Raw genomic sequence first — 19,277 nt, 5'->3', positions numbered from 1 at the left:
CAAAATCAGCACTTTTCCCCGCAACTCGTTGTCCAGACGTAAATATGCGGAAGACCCTCCCGCCAGAGTTCAGGGTGTTTTGCTTGCGGAGATTCGGACCATTTTCGCGCACGCTGTGAACATAAAAATGCTGTTTGCTCAAAGTGTGGGAGACGTGGGCATTTAGCTTTGGTTTGTGGCAGATATCCGGGAAACTACCAAGGGTCTCCCCGGGGGGCAACGGGGGGACCGGGACAGACTCAGCGGCCCTGAAGGGTGGGGATAAGGGTGCACCAGACAGATGGGTCCCTTTGGAACCGGATATGACTTTTGAAGCCACATTGGCTGTCGTTCGATGCAAATGTTTGCTCGACACGGGGTGGGTCAATCCTGGCGGCAACTGTCAGCTCCATCGCCTGCCGTCTGGGTGGCCGCATCCTTACTACCGGGTGGAAAGACACTCGTCCCGACCCGGTGGACGACATCGGCTGCACTCTCAGGAACCTGAGTCGCCACATCCATCCTGTCTGAAGGCCGACGGCTCAGGGAATCGGCCACAGCGTTCTGAGCCCCAGGACGGTAGATAATGTCGAAGTCAAATTCTGCAAGAATTTCCAGCCATCGGGCGATCATGCCTGTAGGCTGTTTGAAGTTCATGATCCATTGCAGGCTGGCGTGATCCGTCCTCAAACGGAACTTCCTGCCGAGCAGATAATACCGAAAATGTTGCACAAACAATACGCACGCGAGGAGCTCTTTGCGTGTCGTACTGTAATTGCGCTGAGATTTTGAAAGCTTTCGGCTCGCAAATGCAATGACTCTCTCCACCCCGTCCTGCTCCTATGCTTACGAAGTCTCGTAAGCATACCACCACTGCTTTACGAAGATGTTAGTATAAGGTTTTAAAATCGTTAGATCACCGCTGACGTCACAAATTCTAAGGGGGCATCTCAATGCATTAGCCCCTTAGAATTCGAAAACTGCAAGTTTGAAATTCCATACCTCCGAATTAAAGCATTTTTCGATGTTGTGAGTGCCCAAACCGGTATTTGCAGGCCATGGCCACCAATTTGGCTATCTCAACTCAAAACTAATGTTAACCCGCGCCCCACTGGGGGGGGCTATTTATAGCCCCCCCTCCCGTTTTTCTGCAATAACTTCCAAACCGCTTGACGGATCGACGCCAAACTTACAGTACCTTTGGCTGCATCAATTTGACACCTTGTGTCAAAATTTGAACTTCGTAGCTACCATAGGTCGGCCGGAAATGACGTCAGAGTGACGTCATGTTCGGCCGATTTCGACGCAAAACATTGAACCACGGCAATCGCTCCCAAGAGCTCAGTTTTTAAGCTAGATCCAATTTCTTTGCATGAAAGGACTCAGAATTGACCGCGCTATCAAACTGCTATCTCGATTTTTCAAAATTTTGAAAATTTCGAAAATTTGATATAATAATATTCAAAATATGTATTTTTATATTTTTTCAAAAAGTTTTTGACTTTTCGAAAAAAAAAAACGGAATACATGTGACAGAACGCTTGATTATGACTAACTCTAGCAAGTTTTAGCTAGATATCTTCAAAAATGGCCAAGTTATACGCATTATTGCAAAAAATTCACAATTATTAATTTTTCAAATCAATTTTTCAGTACGTATTTGACATCGTACACCAATATAAATGGCACCATCGTGTTCCTGAGCGCAAACTGCATCCAATAGACACCTTTTTTGTTGAAAAATTTTAACTTCAAAATTTGACCTTTTTTGACCTGAAAGTGACCTGACCTAAGCTAAATTCGACTCAAAATGACCTCGAATGACACAGACGACATCAAATTCGAAATCTATGGCCTAAATGGACCATAAAAAATGTGTCACGTGACCGACGCATGATAAAATATTTTCGTGACCTGTGATGACCTGACCTTGACCTGAAAGTCAAAGTAAAAGCTTGGTACCCTCAGGGTATCTAGAGCATCTGTTTAAGAGTGTGTGTACCAAAAATGAGCCTGATCTGACTTGTAAGACGGCGGCCAGAGCCCAAAATGTGAACAAGCCAAAATGCTAATAATTTTTACTTTGACCTGACCTGTGACGTCATCGGTGACCTCGAGGTCAATGAAATTAGGTTTCGCTCGACAGTTTTTCCGGGGCTATCAGACGCCGTTTGAATTTTGACGATCGGCCCAGTAGTTTCGGAGTTAGGAGGGGGGGGCTATGAATAGCCCCCCCCCCAGTAGGGCGTGTTATACACAGACCCCAGTGGGGCGCGGGTTAAGGTGGGATGGTCACTTTAAGCAGCCGTTCCGTTAGCCATGCGCTGGCTCGACGGAGGTGTACTGTTGAAGTGAGTGGCCAGCTGGTCCTCTTCAGTTTCGGTGTTAGTAGCGGGCAGTGGCTGGCTTGATCTGTTGCCGCCCACCTGCTGTCGACGCTGCAGATTCCTTCAAGATTTCAAACTCTTCGTTCGTCGCCGCTCAGTCGTGGCGACCCGTGGCGACTCAAGTGACCGTTTCAAGTCGGTTGTCGCCGCCGTCAATCGTGGCGAACCTTGTGATGGCCATGGTCGCCTCCGAGTGCGTACGCCGTTGCCGTCGCTCGTGGCGACTGCTGTCGCTCGCCAGACGGCTGGAGCAGGGCATATTTTAACATACTGACTGCGTCCCATTTTGGGACGCAGCCCCCTGCCTTTGGGACGTAGCCCTTGCGAAATTTGGACCACTGCGTCCCACACTGAAATGTTATGGTTTCAGCGGAAAAGTGCAAGCAAAAATAATTAACATGCCTCGGTCGTTTACTATGCAACTGATGTTGTCTTTCTGATTGCTTTGTGCCCTGATTTACTATGCACCTAAGCACATACATGCGCTCTCCAGTCCTTGTGCCCTGCCCTATCCTAGGGTCGTACACCTTGTTATGTCCTGCCCCCTACCCCTAGGATATGTGACCTTCCCAGTGCCCTGTCCTAAGGTCTTGTACCTTGCCCTGCCCTTCCTTCAGGTCCTGCGCCCTGATCTGCATTCAGGCCCTGTGACCCTCTCTGCCCTACCCAGTGCCCTCAAACCCGATACCTTGTTGTCTTCCCGTCTTAACCCGCGCCGTGCTGGTGGCCTGAACTTTCCGCCGAGTGCTGGGGGGGGGGGCGTTTTCACGCCCCCCCGTCTAACTCGGCTCCTGGGCCACGTAGCGACACGCGGTAAGCGGCAATCGAAAGAGCGTCAAAAATAAGGACGAAAACACTTCGGTCATTTCTTGGGTCAGGTCAAAGGTCAGGTCACCAGAGGTCACCAAAGGTAAAATGTTGACTATTTCAACATTTTGGAAACTGCCAATGGCTATCTCGGGAACCGATAGAGCTACAGCGCCGCGGAAAAGCGCATTCGATAGCCCTTTTACAGACCTTTCTGAGTAATGTTCTCAGATTTGACCTCAGGTCAACGGTTTAGCCTCCAGAGGGCAAAAACTCCAAAAATAGCCGTTTTTACGAAAAACGTTTTTTCGTCAATAACTTTTGACTCATAAGCGCCATGACATTACTTTTGCCAGCATCGTGTTCCTCTCGTCGAGACGCGTCGAATGAACTATTCGTTGACCTTGAAAGGTCATTTTGAAAATTTGACCTCAGGTCAAGGTCATGACCTGACCGAAAAGGGTCATGTTGCATATCAGTCGATCCGTATCGTCGAGCTGAACACATCTGACGTGTTTTCACCGCTCTAGCACGTCTCTATCAAAAGTTATAGCCAAAAAACTGCTGGCGACCGTTCATGACCTGAGATGACCTCAGGGGCACACAGAGGGGTCACAGGTGCATTTTTCCTATTCAGTGTGTCATGTTTACCTATGAACCGATGTTTGAGAGCGTTTTGAACGATATTCGTCCAAAAGAGGCGCATTTCAATTTTCTCCCATTGACTTATAATGGAGAGGTCGCAAAATTGACCTGACCTTAGGTCACAGATATCAAAAATCCGAGATATACATTTTATACATACTGTTACTCATATCAATCGCTGAAAGTTTCAAAGTGATCGTTCAGTCGGTGTAGCTATAGCGAGCCTTTGAACTTTTTCTGAGGTAAGGTCACTTGACGTGACCTGGTGACCTGACCTTGAACGGCCTAGGTCTGAAATTTTCACAACATGTGCGGAAATGATGTAGGAACACGTGTACCAAAAACGGCGGCGCTGCGCGCCGCCGTTTTTGAGATATTCGCGAAAAAACCTGAGGGGGGGCGTAAAAACGCCCCCCCCCAGCACGGCGCGGGTTAAGGACCCATTCGGTGCTGCTGCCGGTTCGGTGTTGGGCCCGGATTTCGGGAAAATTGTGCATGTCTAGTCCTGTTTCTTGCCCTGCCCTCAGATCCAATAATACTTATATTGATAAAAAAAATCAAATATAACACTTTAACTTAAGCTGGAGAAGATTATCCCTGGACCTGGGCGGAACCCAGGGAGGCGAGGCGAGTTATCACAAGCAGCATAAGTGTCACCTTTAATCCCCTCCGCTCCCCCTCCCCTGTGGCACCATCCGCCGCCCACCATCCATTCATGATTGATATTCGCGTAGTCGCCGTGCTGGACCTGTCGGAGCCGAGCCGGACGTGCGAGCCTGGATGTTAGGCTGACCCGGGCGGAATCGGCGCCCACCCTTCCGGGGATTCTCGGCCATTGAAACCAAGGCCGTATAAGAGAGGTAGAATCATCCCGCGATTTCCAATAGACCGGTCGCTAAGCATTAGCGTGACGTCACTGGTGGAGACCGGGCGGCGCCCGGCTCCAAGCTGTACGTCGGGTACGTACATTTGGCACCGTATAGTTGTTATTAATGAACGACGAACGTAACGCCAACTAATGACTCTTAATGACTTTTTTATTCACCTAAAGCTGATTTCCTTGCCGGTACATTGCCGACCCGAGCCCCAGGGTTGACAATCATGGGATATGGGTCGGATGAGCGGCCTCGCGACGGGAGGAGGAACGATTGCAATTGTTGTGTTCCGCACCGCCGATGGCATTCTCATCTGCACCCGGGGGGAGGGGAAGCAGGGGGCACGTGCCCCCATCGGATCAGGGGGCCTCTCGGGCCAGAGGGGCCTTGCGACGCCAATTGGCGGCTGAGGGTCCACGCTGGCATCTTTCGACTCAGAAGGGCTCCACAGGGCTCGAAAGAACACCTTATGTGCTCCAAAGAGCCACACTTATCTCCATAAGAGCCCCACATCGGCTTTTTAGTGTCCCTTGTCGGCCTTTGAGGGCCCTTTGCCGGCTTCTCAGGGCCTATTGGCGACCTCTGAGGGCTACTTGCCGGCCTCTGAGGACCCTTACCGGCCTATCAGGGACCAGCAGCTCTAAGGGTTCCACACACGCCTGCGATGACCCCCTAAACCAATGGTTGAAGGCCCCCACAACGGCGCCTGCGAGGGCCCTCACCGGCGGCTGTGAATGCCCCACACCGGTGCCTAGCTGAGGGCCCCACACTGCCACCTCTGAGTGCAACCGGCACCCCTGAATGAGGTCCCGAAACCAGTGCTTCTTAAGGCCACATATCGGCGGCTCTGGGGGCTCAACGCCGGAGCCGCATCGGACGGCCACTCACCGGTGACTTTTGAGGGCCCCACACCGACGACTCTGAGGGCCCCACTGGCGTCTGAGTGTACCTTGCTGGTCTCTAAGGACTCCACAGGGCTCCCGAAGGCACCGCAGACCTCTTGAGAGCCCCTTGTCGGTCTCTGAGAGCCCCTGTCAGCCTGTAAAGGGTTCGAGCCAGCAGCTCTAAGGGTCCCACACCCGACTATGACAACCCCACACTGCAGTGTCTCTGAGGGCCCACAACGGCAACTGTGAGGACCCTCACCGGCGCCTCTGAGGGCCCACAGCGGCACCTCTGGGGGCCCCGCACCAATGCCTCTGAGAGCATCACACCGGTACCTGTGAGGGCCCACCTCAGTGCCTCCAAAGGCTTCATAACCGGCGGCCCTGAGGGCCCTACACGGGTGATTTTGAGGGGCGTACCGAAGGCACCACACAATCTCTAGTCTCGCTGAGCTTCTATCCCAATCCCATACCGGCTTCTATCCCAATTCCGGCTCAACTAATTATCAGCCCCCCCCCCTCCATGGGTCTCCATACCTATGTTTATTCGCTAAACATAGGTACATTTAGGTGCATCAAGGGAGGTCAAACACGCCCAACGACGCTCAGGAAAACGAATGACTAACAGCAATGGAAATATCATTTACTCGCCGGTCCGTCCTTTGAATGCGGAAAAAGAACGCGCTATGACTGGGCGAATTTCGAGACTGGCCAAAAGCAATCACAGCCCGCTCCCAATATCCCGCTTGCTGTCCCTCCACCGGCACATTACACAATGACACGTGTATTTCACCTGCATTGTATATTATTTCGCTTGCAATGTGGTATGTGCCCTTTCCGATCGAAGCATGTGCCCTATGCCACCTTTGGGACGCAGTAAAAAATCCTTAAAATATGCCCTGGGCTGGAGCGCGCCGCGCGCCGCCCCACACACACCTGTTGGTCTGTTGGTCTGTAGTGTAACAGCTCTGTTACGTGCGTCTCGGCTTCGTTTTGGGGTATCTAATGGACATTTTGGTCTTAAGGGGTCTTTAATCTAAATGTTGCCATGTTTCCCCTCCCTGCTGAATCCACCGAGGCCCACCTGTGACACAGCACAGACACAGTGTGACACAGTACAGACACACAGTGTGACACAGTACAGGCGGGCGCGTCACCCGTGCCCGCGCCACGCCGGCGCGGCCGGGTGACGAGGTACGAGCGCGTCCGACCGACGGCGCCTTATTGCGTCTTCGTTCAAACTGGATCGAACCGGAACGGTCCGGTTAGACGTCGCTAAACTTAACGAAAAACAGCTGTCAGCCTGTGTAAACGATAGAGAGGACAGTGAACTGATCATGACGGACACAGCACGTGCAGTCACCGTGACAGCGATCTACCAATGGCCTTTTGAACTTCGAAACGTATTTTTTTTTTTTATACCTACGCATTCAGCGGCGACTTCAAAGTTGCCTCAGCTTCTCAAAGACTGTCATTCGACCACGATGATAACGAATACCGGTATTGTATAAACTCGCACCCCGCAGCATAGGCGGCGGAATGGAATGGAGGGGGGGGGGCGTGCCCCGCCCCCTTGATTCTTGAAATGGGGTAGGGGAAGTTGAGGCAATGCCGGAGTTAGGGCAAAGTCGAAATTCAAGATATTTCGAAAACTGTACGACATGGGTGCCACCTGTCAGTGATGTTCTGAAGCTTAAGTGACTACAATTATCGCATGTTTGTTACGAGTCGTCATTCGGAACACTTCGGCTGTGAGGGTGCCAAGAGCGTTTTCAAGGTACGTTTCCCTTGTACTACATGCGCCTTTGAAGCTGCATTTCTTACTCATTATGCTACCGTTTGTCTGGCCAATTCGGTCAAGTAATCTTCAGCATGTCTTTGCATAAGTGTGCTGCCTATTTGAGATTTATACAGCACGTTTAAAAGTTATGGGCCTGCAAATGAAAGTATGGCTGGCTGGGGTAATGCCGAAAACGTGCAATTACGCACGTTAAAGCACGCTACATGGACTTAACTGCTGTAGAATAGCAACGCGTTATTTTAGTCACACAAATTACACTTTCAACCGACACAACGGCCTGCTACCTATAAGGAATGATTTACCTGGCATTTTCTTATTATATCACACAATTATAACTTCCAGTGTGCACCAAGCGTCCTCAAGCCCTTAAAACGCGTGTCAGTTTTGATGAATTCTGGATAAAGTTTGAGATAAAGTGGCAAAACATTAATGTCGGCATTCCTCGTAGATCATTTCTCCCATTTTCGGCTTTCACCGCAGTCCGGGGCAACGCCGAAAAAGTCACTAATTTGATATTTTTAGTTTGCGCGCTTAACGGTATGCGAATTCATCAAATGCGCCTGGTATGTTTGAAAGGCAAAAGACTGGCCTCTCGAATGACGCCAACAAGAATATCTTATGTTGTCTACCTTGCGTGCTACGGGTGTCAGAAAAAAGTATTCGGCATTCCCCCAACTTCCCCTACCAATAGCGAGGTGCCCCCCCCCCTCCTCCCCTTAAATATTGTACAATAACAGCCAGTACAATAGCATCAAAAACTGACGATTCGGATTCAGAACCTCAAGAAACACCACCAAACACAGCTCCATATCACGGAGGTCTGTGTGTGAACATGCAAGGTTATTGACCTTGGTTGACCTTAGGAAGGTCAATATACAATGTAAAGATTCATGTCCTGTCAAAATCTGACATACTCGTAAATCGCACGAAATAGTTTCGTTCTTGTCAATGAGATCACGTCCAGTTACGCGGAATGTACGATTTTGTCAAAAACGGTCGGAGGCTGTACCATAGACCTCTGTATAGACCTCATAGACCTGGTATACAGAGGTCTGTGGCTGTACCTATTAAGACGTCATAGCTCGGTGACCTGACATGCCCCGAAAATAATTTCTAACCAAAAGTTGCACAAAGGATGTCCCAGAGGCTATAGGAAATATCAGCACGATCCGACTAATAGTTCGGTGCCCATCGAAAAAACCTCAAGGGGGGTGGCATCGACCCCCCTGTCAGGGCGAGGGTTAACCCGCGCCCCGCTGGGGTCTGCCGAGCAACGCGCCCTACTGGGGGGGGGGCAGTTTGCCCCCTAAGATCTCGAGAACCACGAAACATAGGGACAAGCAGCAAACGGTGTTGTATAGCCCTACCAGGGAACTACCTTGTGACCCAATTTCATTGACCTAGGTCAAACCGATGACGTCACAGGTCAGGTCAAAGGTCGAGTTTTCACCGTTTACAGGCATTTCAAGAAATGCGTGGTAAAATCGATTAAAATGCATTTCATTGAAAATCATCGGTGGGGGAATGTTCGTCAAACAAATATTCTGCTTTTTGAGGTCACTGATACCAGGTCAGGACACAGAGGTCAGGTCACTGAGGGTCACAGTATGAAAATATGTGATGCATGTTTTATGGTCCATTATATATGCCAAATACGATTATGTGGGTCAGACAGCCTTTGGGGTCAGTTTAAATTATGTTCTGGTGAAGGTCAGGTCAAGGTCAGGTCAAGGTCAGGTCAAGGTCAGGTCAAATTAGGTCAAAGTTTAATGATGATATTTTTGCATAAAATGGGTATCGATTCGATGCATCTCGTCACGAGGAGTTCAATGGTGGTCTTTGTTTTGCGCTAAGTGGTCTAGAATTGCCAAAAATTGAGTTAAAAAATTTGACGTCATCAGTTTCGAAGTTTCTTTTTTGCTATAACTTGGCCATAAAAGGAGGTATTATCGATCTACAATTTTGTATGTAGATAGAAGAGGATGAAGACTCTCACATATATTCCGGTTTTTCGATATTCGGATTTTTTTTGGTATTTTTTTGCGTTTTTCTAAAAAAAACATCATTAGTTAATTTTTGGGGGTCAAAATCCAAAAATTTTGAACGAGATAGCAGTTTTGTAGCGCTGCCTTTTGTCTACATGACCATATCAAGAACTTTGAAATTGCTTGGTAACTGTAGCTTTTGTGAGCGTTTCAAGATTTCATGTTTTTTGCTCATTTTTGCTCGAACATGACGTCAGTTTGACCTCAATAACTCCTGACCTAAGGTGACCTAAGATTTTAAATTTTGTGTGAATGTGTCAAACTGATGCTCGGGAAGGTACCAAGCAAATTTTCTGACGACTTCACAAATCTTCACTGACCACGTCTGACGCCCTGTGGTCAGTGAAGTAGCCGTCTCGCTGCTCAGCGCGCCGCCCTGTCCCACGGCCGAGCGGAGCTGGCGCGGCGCTGTAGTCGGCGCACGGCACACCATACCAGACCCGTGACCCTCGCCCGAGCTGCCGGCTGGCCGACCCAGCTGCGCACTCTGGCGCCCTGCCACGCCGGAGCGCTGTTGTGCGACCTTGGACACTGGCGAAAATAAACACCTCGTATCAGTGTACAATGTAGATGGCTCTTCACGCTGCAGCGGGAACAGCTCCGGGGGCCCTAATTCAGCGCGAGGGCCGTATATAATGCATGGACAGCGCCGGCCATCTTCTAAGTGGTGTCGACCGGCCTGCGCGTGCCCCGTCCGCAGCGATACCGCAGCGGCGGCCCGAGCGCGTCTGTCGGCTGACCTGACTCCAGAGTCCAGCGGAGGGTGGTCTGCTGCGGCCTGCCACCTCGCCATCCGGCTCCCTGCACTCCCACACTGCGCCAACTGACGACTGAGCCATGGAACGCCCCGGCAACGGACAACCGAATAAAAAGGTACGTGCAAAGAACGACCGGCGGCTCCGCACGTTGAGTTCACATATAGTCCAGCTAAATGAAAAATGTCGACAGGCATATGAGCGCTATTCGTTTGCTGTCACAGCGCCGCACATGGCGCGCAACTCGTCGGCTATGGCCTGGGAGGCTCCAGACGTATGGACAAGTCGCTATTCTAATGCTTGGTGACCATGCTCCATTACCAGTTCATTATTATGTTTTGCTGTTCTCCAGGGCTCTATATAGGGCTGTTCTCATCCGCTGTTAGGTCAGCGGTAACGCCCGGAATGAATTCTATGGACATTGGACAATGGACATCCTCTGTTGCTACATATCTCCGATGGATATACGCATGCCCAAATGTTGGTTATTTTTCTTCGACCTGACCTATGACGTCATTAGTGACCTCGATGCCTTGAAACATATGTTTTGCTTGAGATTAGTCCTAAGTTATGAAACGTTACTTGAATTTTTAAAATTAGACTGACAGCTTGTAATATATAAGAACGCCCGCCTTCCACCGACCACCACCTTGCAAAATGCATAGGTATTCCCCAGTCATTGCTAAATTGACCGCTGCACAGTAGGCGATCCGGGCGGCGGGCGCTCTAGCGCTTCAGGGACCCAGGATACCAAATTAAAAAATATAGCCGAACGATGGTTTATTTTGTAGCCAGATATCCTAGCAGGTGAAAAGCAATACTATTTTTGACATTACGTAAGGCACTTCCAAACCATACCCATCTGAACGCCACCTAAGCTCGATAGGCTGAACTATCTGTCCTTGGCCCGTGACCCGACTCTTGTTGTTGCGTGCTCCTTTACTCATTGATCAGTCGGGGGAGGTTTGGTCAAGCGTTGTCATTTTTATAGCACATGCCATTTTTGGCAACCATGTGCCAGAATGACAACGTTATCAGCTATTTTTGGCAACGATGAAGCCGATTTCACTCCTCAGCGAGGAAATCGCGATTTTGGAAATACAAGCACTAATTTTGGAAAAGAAGTGCTGCCACCTGGTGCAAGAAGAATGAACCTGCTTTAATATGGCCGTTGTTTGTATGGTAGTCCAACGTTGACGTATACCCTTTTTGTGGCCTGAAGTTGGAACTTCAATTTGCAGCATCCGAAAATGATCAATATTGATCGAAAACACAATTTTGATGAAAAAAGAATATGTTAAGTTGAAAGAGGAGGCGATTTCATCCACATGCGGTGGTTTACTTCTTGAAATTATTTTTGTTCATGACGACCGCCATGCAATGACGGATGATGCGCGGCCGTCAATTAGCAAAAATAATTTCAAGAAGTTAACCACCGCATCTGGATAAAATGACTTCCTCTGTCAACTTAACATATCATTTTTTCATAAACATCATGTTTTCGATCAATATCGATCATTTTCAGATCCTTCAATTTTAAGTTCCAACTTCAGGCCACCAAACAAACTACCATACAAACGACGGGCATATTAAAGCTGGCTTCTTCTTCTTGCACCAGATGGCAGCACTTTTTTCGAAAATCAGTGCTTTTCTTTCCAAAATCGTGATTTCCTCGCTGAGGAGTGAAATCGGCTTCATCGTTGTCAAAAATAGCAGAATCGTTGCCATTTTTGGCACGTGTGACAAAAATAGCACGTGCTAAAAATGACAACGATTGACCAAACCTCCCCCGACTGAGATATCGCAAAAATGCGCTTGAATACAGTTCATGTTTGTACTTTATACTTTCTCAAGCATCAGTCATGCCAAATAAGTTTGTTTTGAAATTGCGTATTTTTTTATAAATTTAGTCCGAACCTTTTGAATAAAAGGATTCACAAGGACAGAGCCCCCGCTAAGCGAAGCTTGTTGCGCTGACCCTGCCCCCTTTACCCTCCGATCGCGCAATTCCGGTTCAATGGCAGAATTTGGAGCCTCGAAAGTTAAACGTGCGCACATAGCCGCGCACGGCCGGTCCCCTCACTGACTTCATCTGGCGGCTACGGCCTGCCACCAACCGCAACCATACCTGTCTGGAGGCCCATAAACGTCAAGCGCCCGTTGCGCTTCGAACCCGGACCGTTGTAACCGGGAACGCGTGCTCTCACCACGCGGAGCCCAACACTCTACCAATTGAGCTACGAGACCGGCTGGTATGCATTTGCATATCATTTGCATTACACCTTTTCAATTACATCGCTCCGATTCAGTAAATTAAGCTTTGGCAATGCGCAACTTTTGTCATTAGCGGGATCCGGCATTAAAAACCCCATTACCTTATAGCATAACTCTTGTTGTCATTATCCTGAAGAAATTAGCTGCCACTTATTGCGACTCGTCGAGTTGTTAACTTTTTTTGTAACACATTCCTGGTCTGTTTCTGGGGTACGTCACGGTCAGCTGGCGAGTAGTAAGGGAAGGCTTGGTTACACCTTGATATCTCGAGAACCACCCACCGACTACAGTGGAACAAGCAGCATCCAATTCTTCAAATCAAAAGCAACATTACTCAACCAAAAAAGTTACAAAAATTGCAAGTTTTGGCGTACAGAAAGCCAAAAATAATTGTGCAAAAGTCGCTGAGTTTTCGTATTTGTTCTGAAGTCTAGAACGTTGTTGTTTCTTGGACATGGACAATATCAACCAAATTTTCAGGCTAGCTTTCTCATGAGCAATAGTGTGACTACGTTTCAAAAATTAGAGTTTTAGAAAATCATAGGCGTGTTCAGGTAGGCAAAAAGGGAGGGAGTATTTCATATGCTTAACTTACATATATCCGTTATATATTATATCCGTTATATATCCGTTGTATATCGTATGAAATGTTTTGCGATGATATTTTAAAGGGACCCTCCCACCTTAACATTAGATTTGAGTTGAGATAGCCAAAATGGGGTCCCTGGCTCACAATTACCGGTTTCGGCACTCACAACACCGAGAAATGCCTTAAATCGGAAATATTGAATTTCAAAATTGCAGCATTTTGATTCAGAGGGGCCAATGCATAGGAATACCCCTCTGAATGTGTGACGTCAGCGCAGATATCTAACGATTTTTAAATGTTTGACTAAAACGTTTTGTAGCACGCGGTGGTATATGCTGCTTTGCGCGCAACAAATGCCGCACTTTCAAATGAAGTTGCTAGGAACAGCGGAGATCCCAAAAAGTAAACAAAAGTAAAAGTCTAATATCTTGAAAACCGGTGAATATTTTTCGATGAAATTTGGTAGATATTTGTTTTTGCTCTTTTTGAACCGAGCGACATCACTTTCATGCCAATTCATTGACTTTTTTGAAGGTGGGAGGGTCCCTTTAACCCTCGCCCTGGCAGGTGGGGGGGGGGGGGGTCGATGCGACCCCCTAAGGTTTTTCGAAGATAGCGTAATAACGGTGACGCGCAGCGTCGCCACATTTGGCACAGCCTATGGGGCAACCTTTTTACATATGACCTGAAAATTTCAGGTCCAGATGACCTTGGGTCAGGTCACCAGGTCAGAAAAACCGGTACAAGGTCATGGTCAAATTTCAATTTTCTTTTTGCACCTGTCCAACTCACAGTTTTAGACTGATTTCCTTCAAACTTTCGGGCTGTGCTAAGTTCACCGAGTTGTATAACATATAGTTCGGATTTTTTTATGTCACTGACCTGAGGTCAGTTAGAGCCTAGAGGTCATTACGTCGTAATGTTAAGCCTATGGGAAAATACTAAATTCGGAAAATACTGGAGATATGCGCTTCGTTCTACCGCTTTTATGCTTTGAAACTACAGTACTTAACAGCAGGTCACTTGGTGCTTCTTTGTTTGGTGTACTTATCCATGGGTCAGGTCAAATGAGGTCAACTGAGGTCAAATGACGTTTTTGCCAATAACTTATCACATAATAATGATAAAACTTTCAAAATGGTACATTCTGTTCCTCTTGAAGAGCCGAGTCGAATGATATGCAAAATTAAGCATTTCGGCCATTCTTAAGACTTAAGTTGTACTTAAGATGTGCTTATTTTTCAGTACACTTCAGCAAGCAAAAAAGTATATCACTCGACGCGCCTTGACGTGCTGAGTTCACTGATGCTTTTGTTTTTGCTCTGTGTTATTTTGATCAAAAGTTAAAGTTAACTTTTGACCTTTTTTAGCGAAATTTTACATTTATACCCCAAAAACCCCCTGAATATTGACCTAGAGCAACCAAATTTGCTCAGGGGCGAGAATTCCAGGGGGTCCACCTACCTACCAAATTTGGTGTTTCTAGGTGCCATAGGATAGGAGCCAATCGCAAGAAGGGGGTTGCATTAACCTCCCCTTGCCAGGCCGTGTTATGAAAAATGCTCTGCCAGGGCAAGTGCTAGTTCTATTAGGAGCCGAACAAATAGGGTTTCAAAGACCCCCAGTCTCTGTTCGCTAGCAGATGGCAAAACAGCAATGCCGGCGAGGGTTAATTAATTCACAACGTAATGTCCCTTGTAGAAAGTCACGGCAATCCTTGGCGCCTTGTATTCATTTTGTTGAACATTTGTTTAAAATCTGTTTGAAATTTTAGATTCAAAATTTTGATTTAGTACAGTACCGTGTTTAATCTGCTTACATAACTTCGCCGGCGTGTTTGTTTGGTGTGACGGGCAGACCGGCCCAAGGCTATAGACCTCCGGCCGGCCGGTAGGATGTCATGACATGACACCACTGTCTCGCCACCGTCGGCAGAGACGTACATACACAACGCCACCGCACACAGCCGCTATCGGTGTTCAGAAGTGGCCATTACCATATTTTCCGACATTTTTAAAACCAGTTATTCTTTCCTTTCCGCGTCACAAATTGATCAGACCAAACGAAACATTATTTCAAAGAAATATTTGATATTCTTATATAGCTGGAAGGGCTTTCAAAGCTAGACAAGTTGTCATGTACCTACTGCGAGGCCAAAACTGTGAGGCTGTAGCTGGGAGGGCTATCAAAGTTATAGTCTGTTTTTATTCAAAAGGACTCTGGCTCCAAGTTTATCATCGAAATTCTCACTTCAAGTTTAGCAGCTTCAGCGTCGGGCCAAAAATTTCTTACCGCAAGAATATTACATTTCAAATTATGCTCGGTAAATGCCTGGGAACTGCAGAGCACACTTTGATGACGTCATTCGTGGCAGCTGGCACCCATGTCCACACAATGACACAAAGTGTCAACGAATTTGAGGAAAACTTCGTTTTTACTGTTACTGAGATAAGTATCGAGTAAGCGGTTGCATCCACCGTAATTACATATATGTAGGGCCGGGGTGCCGAGCCCTGCGTCACGATTGCTGCCTCCCATCCACGACACGGTGCTGATGCTTTCAAGTTTATATTGTGGTGCGGAGTTCAAAATCTCAAATCTCAGACATTAGCTTGAGCTCCGCTATCAACTCGCTATGAGCTCCACAGACTAGCTCCACAATTAGCTCGCCATTAGCTCGACAATTAGCTCGCGTCCTGCAACAGATTAAAATTAACTTAACAACGCACAAATGCAGACAACGATGAAAATAACCACTAAGCAAAGTAAAGTTAACAACAAATAAGGGTTTCCAACAATTCGTAGTAACAAAAAAACAAATCTTACCGTTCACGCAGACGCACACGTCACGAACCACACAGAACCAGTGCACGAATGGCGGGGTCACCGCCGCGCGGCCCGGACGGCCGACCCGCCGGCCAATCGTGGCGCGCAGCGATTGGTGGCTCTCGACCCGCGGGAGTCACATGACCGGAGCCGACAGATTTTTCCGCAACCGGCGCAGAGCCGCCGGATTGCTGCGTGACACACCGCCTATACTCTTCCCCCTTAACGAGCATACAGTCCTCTCAACGTCAGCTTAACACCGGCCGGAACAGCGGCAGCACAATTCAGAAATCAATCACACACGTGCCGGACAATTGACACCATCGAGGAGCACATTATAACACTGCACAAATTCCAGCTAAATCCCTCTGAATCTGCGGCAATAATCGAACGAGTCTCCATTCAACCCACTAGAGACATAACAAATGAAGGAGTCGGGGCCCTCGACCCAACATTGTCCGCTCTACTTTATTTTCACCACAGAGACTCGGGCTAGAACTTTCACATGACAATGCTCAGTGCTCACGGCTCAACGGCAGTTACCAACAAAATTACCCATAAGTCAACCGCTCAGGAGCCACACCTTTGTTGCTCCGCGCAGAGCGTCTCAGAGGCGCATCGCCTAATGCGGTGGTCTCCGAACCCTCCGTCTGCTCTTCACGATTACCAGCGGGACTCAGTCTGTCACCCGCGCCTGGGTCAGGTCCCTGATCTCCCGCATCACCGGGGACACCGCTGGTCAAGAGCGGCACAGTGGGACTCAAATTCAGTGCCGGATGCGAAATACATGGGACATACGACTGATCAGGGGCAATACGAGTGAGTACAGCTGGCTCATCAGCATGGCCATTCCACTGAGACTCCCCCACCACCTCCCGAGACCAGTCACCCACACGTCCCCTCCCCCCTGTGGGGTGCACAGGATCAGTCGCGGGATCGGTCGCGACACCGCTCCGCGGCTGGTCCGGACCCTGTCCAGCTCGTGGCTTGAGCCTGTTGTGGTGCACAAGTAGTGTCGCTTTGGCACCATCTAACCTTATCCTATAGTTCATATCTCCGACTTTGGCTATAACAACCGCGGGCTTCCACGGTCGGAGGAACTTATAATATGATCCCTTTGGGACCACTCCCTTGTGCAAATAAACACGGTCACCTGGGGCAAACTTAAAGTCATTTATCTTCCGATCATAAACCGCCTTGTTCCGTCGATGACTGAGCCTGGCATTGTCAAACGCGAGACGATGAAGTGCCTGCAAATTTGATCGCAGTTCATCAAGATATTCCGTGATGGGTCGGGTTCGGCCCTTCAGAGGGGTGTCGAGCTCCAGCTGAATCGGTAGCCGGGGCTCTCTTCCAAACATGACACAATAGGGTGACACAACTAAAGATCGATGCACTTGAGCTCGCAGCCCAAGCAAAAGTAACGGGAGATTTCTATCCCACTCAGCGTGCTCATGCTGTTCAAGGAATTTTGCAAACATGTTAATCAGAGTTCGGTTAGTGCGTTCTACGATAGAATTGGACATGGGATGGAACGCGGTAGTCTTGGATTGAGCGATACCCAGAAGCTCGCAAGTCTTTTTCAAGACTTCACCCGTGAAGTTAGCACCGCGGTCTGAATGAATCCGGCGTGGACAGCCGAATCGGGAAACAAACTCGCGAACGAACACTGTAGCAACTTCAGTTGCTTCTTGACTCTTTAACGGATACGCTTCTACCCAGCGTGAAAAGTGATCTACTACAACGAGAAGATTCTTGTGACCACTTGGAGTCTCTGGCAATGATGACAGAATGTCCAGACCCACTACCTCGAGTGGTTCTGTTGCTGAGAGCTCACCAAGCGAAGCCCTCGGAGCCGGAATTGGGGCGTTGCGTGAACCACACTGGGGACATTTCTTACAAAAGGACTCTATCTCGGTGAACATCTGTGGCCACCAGAACCGGAGTCTGGCCTGTTCGAACAGCTTGTCAGCTGCGAAGTGGCCACCGGAAGGCCCAGCGTGCAGTGACGCCAGGGCGCTGGAAATGAGAGCTCTGGGCAACACAATCTGGAGCTGATCAGAGTCAAACGGTCTCCTTCGGTACAGACGAAAAAGTACCCCATTCACAAGTCGTAGTCGGTGCCACTGCGACAGAAACCGACCTGCTGCCGCAGACAATTCTTTCTTCTTCGGTTTGCCTGATCTCAGACAAGTCTGGATCCTGGTCCTGTTCAGCGCGAATGTAGCTTACTGACCAGTCAGAAGCATTGACACGAAACACGGGGGCAGAAAGACCTTCAGTCTGACAGGCCTTGTCGTCCACATCTGGAGGTCTGCGGCTGAGAGCGTCAGGCACAACGTGCTCTGACCCTGGACGGTGCTCGATGACGAACTGAAATTGGCCAAGAATCTCATACCACCGGGCCAATATACCAGATGGATTTTTGAAATTCAGCAACCATCGGAGGCTGGCATGATCAGTCCGGATTAAAAACTGCCGACCAAGCAAATACGGAGCGAATTTATCAACAAATAAAACCACTGCAAGTAACTCACGTTTAGTCACGCTGTAATTTGATTGCGCCTTTGAAAACTTGTGACTGCCATACGCAATGACTTTCTCATCATCGCCGACCCGCTGCTTCAGGACAGCACCCGCTGACTCCTGTGACGCGTCAGTCTCCAGGATGAACACACCAGCATTGGGACTGAAATCCGGCACGGTGAGAACCGGAGCCTCGCATAGGGCTGTGCGTAGCCTATCGAACGAGTTCTGAGCCTCGTCTGTCCACGCGAAACGAACGTCCTTGTGCAGCAGGCGCTGCAATGGGGCTGCAATGCTAGCAAAGTCTCTGACATGCTTACGCATAAAGCTGGCCATGCCAAGAAATGAAGCGAGTTGCTTGGCGGTTCGAGGAACTGGCCAGTTACGGACTTTTTCGACCTTCTCAGGGTCGACTGCGACACCGTCGGCAGAAATGACGTGCCCAAGGAATTTCACAGACCTTTGGAACAGGGAGCATTTGCTCAGGTTGATTGTCAAGCCTGCGGCACGTAACCTCTGTAAAACCAGCTCGAGTTTGCTCATGACATCATCAAAATCTTTTCCACCTATCAAAATATCATCAAAGTATGCTACAGCAGTATCTGGAGGCACATCACGGAGCACTAGATCTAGAAGTCGAGCGCATGTCATCGGGGCGCCATTAATTCCTAGTGGAAGCCGCCTGTGCTTATATGAACCAAATGGAGTGACTATGGTAGTCTTGTCGCAGTCCTCAGGAGCTACTCCGATCTGGTAATAGCACTGCTTAAGATCGAGTACACAAAACATGGAATGACCCGCAAGAGAGTCAAGAATGGTATCAATTCGAGGAATGCCATATGCAGGAATCCGGGTCACTGCATTGACCTTGCGCAGGTCAGCGC

The 19,277-nt window shown here is 48.7% G+C and overlaps 1 protein-coding gene across 1 annotated transcript in view; it reads left to right on the top strand.

The window, feature by feature from the left end:
* The first annotated feature begins 9,912 nt into the window (after positions 1-9,912).
* The window catches only part of LOC122385366 (betaine--homocysteine S-methyltransferase 1-like), a 60,495-nt gene continuing 51,130 nt past the window's right edge, over positions 9,913-19,277 (top strand). Inside the window, exon 1 of the mRNA XM_043373594.1 lies at positions 9,913-10,296. Within this exon, the coding sequence (XP_043229529.1) occupies positions 10,261-10,296 (36 nt within the window). The 5' untranslated portion in view covers positions 9,913-10,260. The remainder of the gene's footprint in view (positions 10,297-19,277) is intronic.

Source organism: Amphibalanus amphitrite, unplaced genomic scaffold, assembly GCF_019059575.1.
Source record: "Amphibalanus amphitrite isolate SeventyFive unplaced genomic scaffold, NRLGWU_Aamphi_draft 000216F_arrow, whole genome shotgun sequence".
Classification (NCBI taxonomy): domain Eukaryota; kingdom Metazoa; phylum Arthropoda; class Thecostraca; order Balanomorpha; family Balanidae; genus Amphibalanus; species Amphibalanus amphitrite.
The sequence above is the reverse complement of the archived record's forward strand: the minus strand, read 5'-3'. Positions and strand labels throughout refer to the sequence as shown.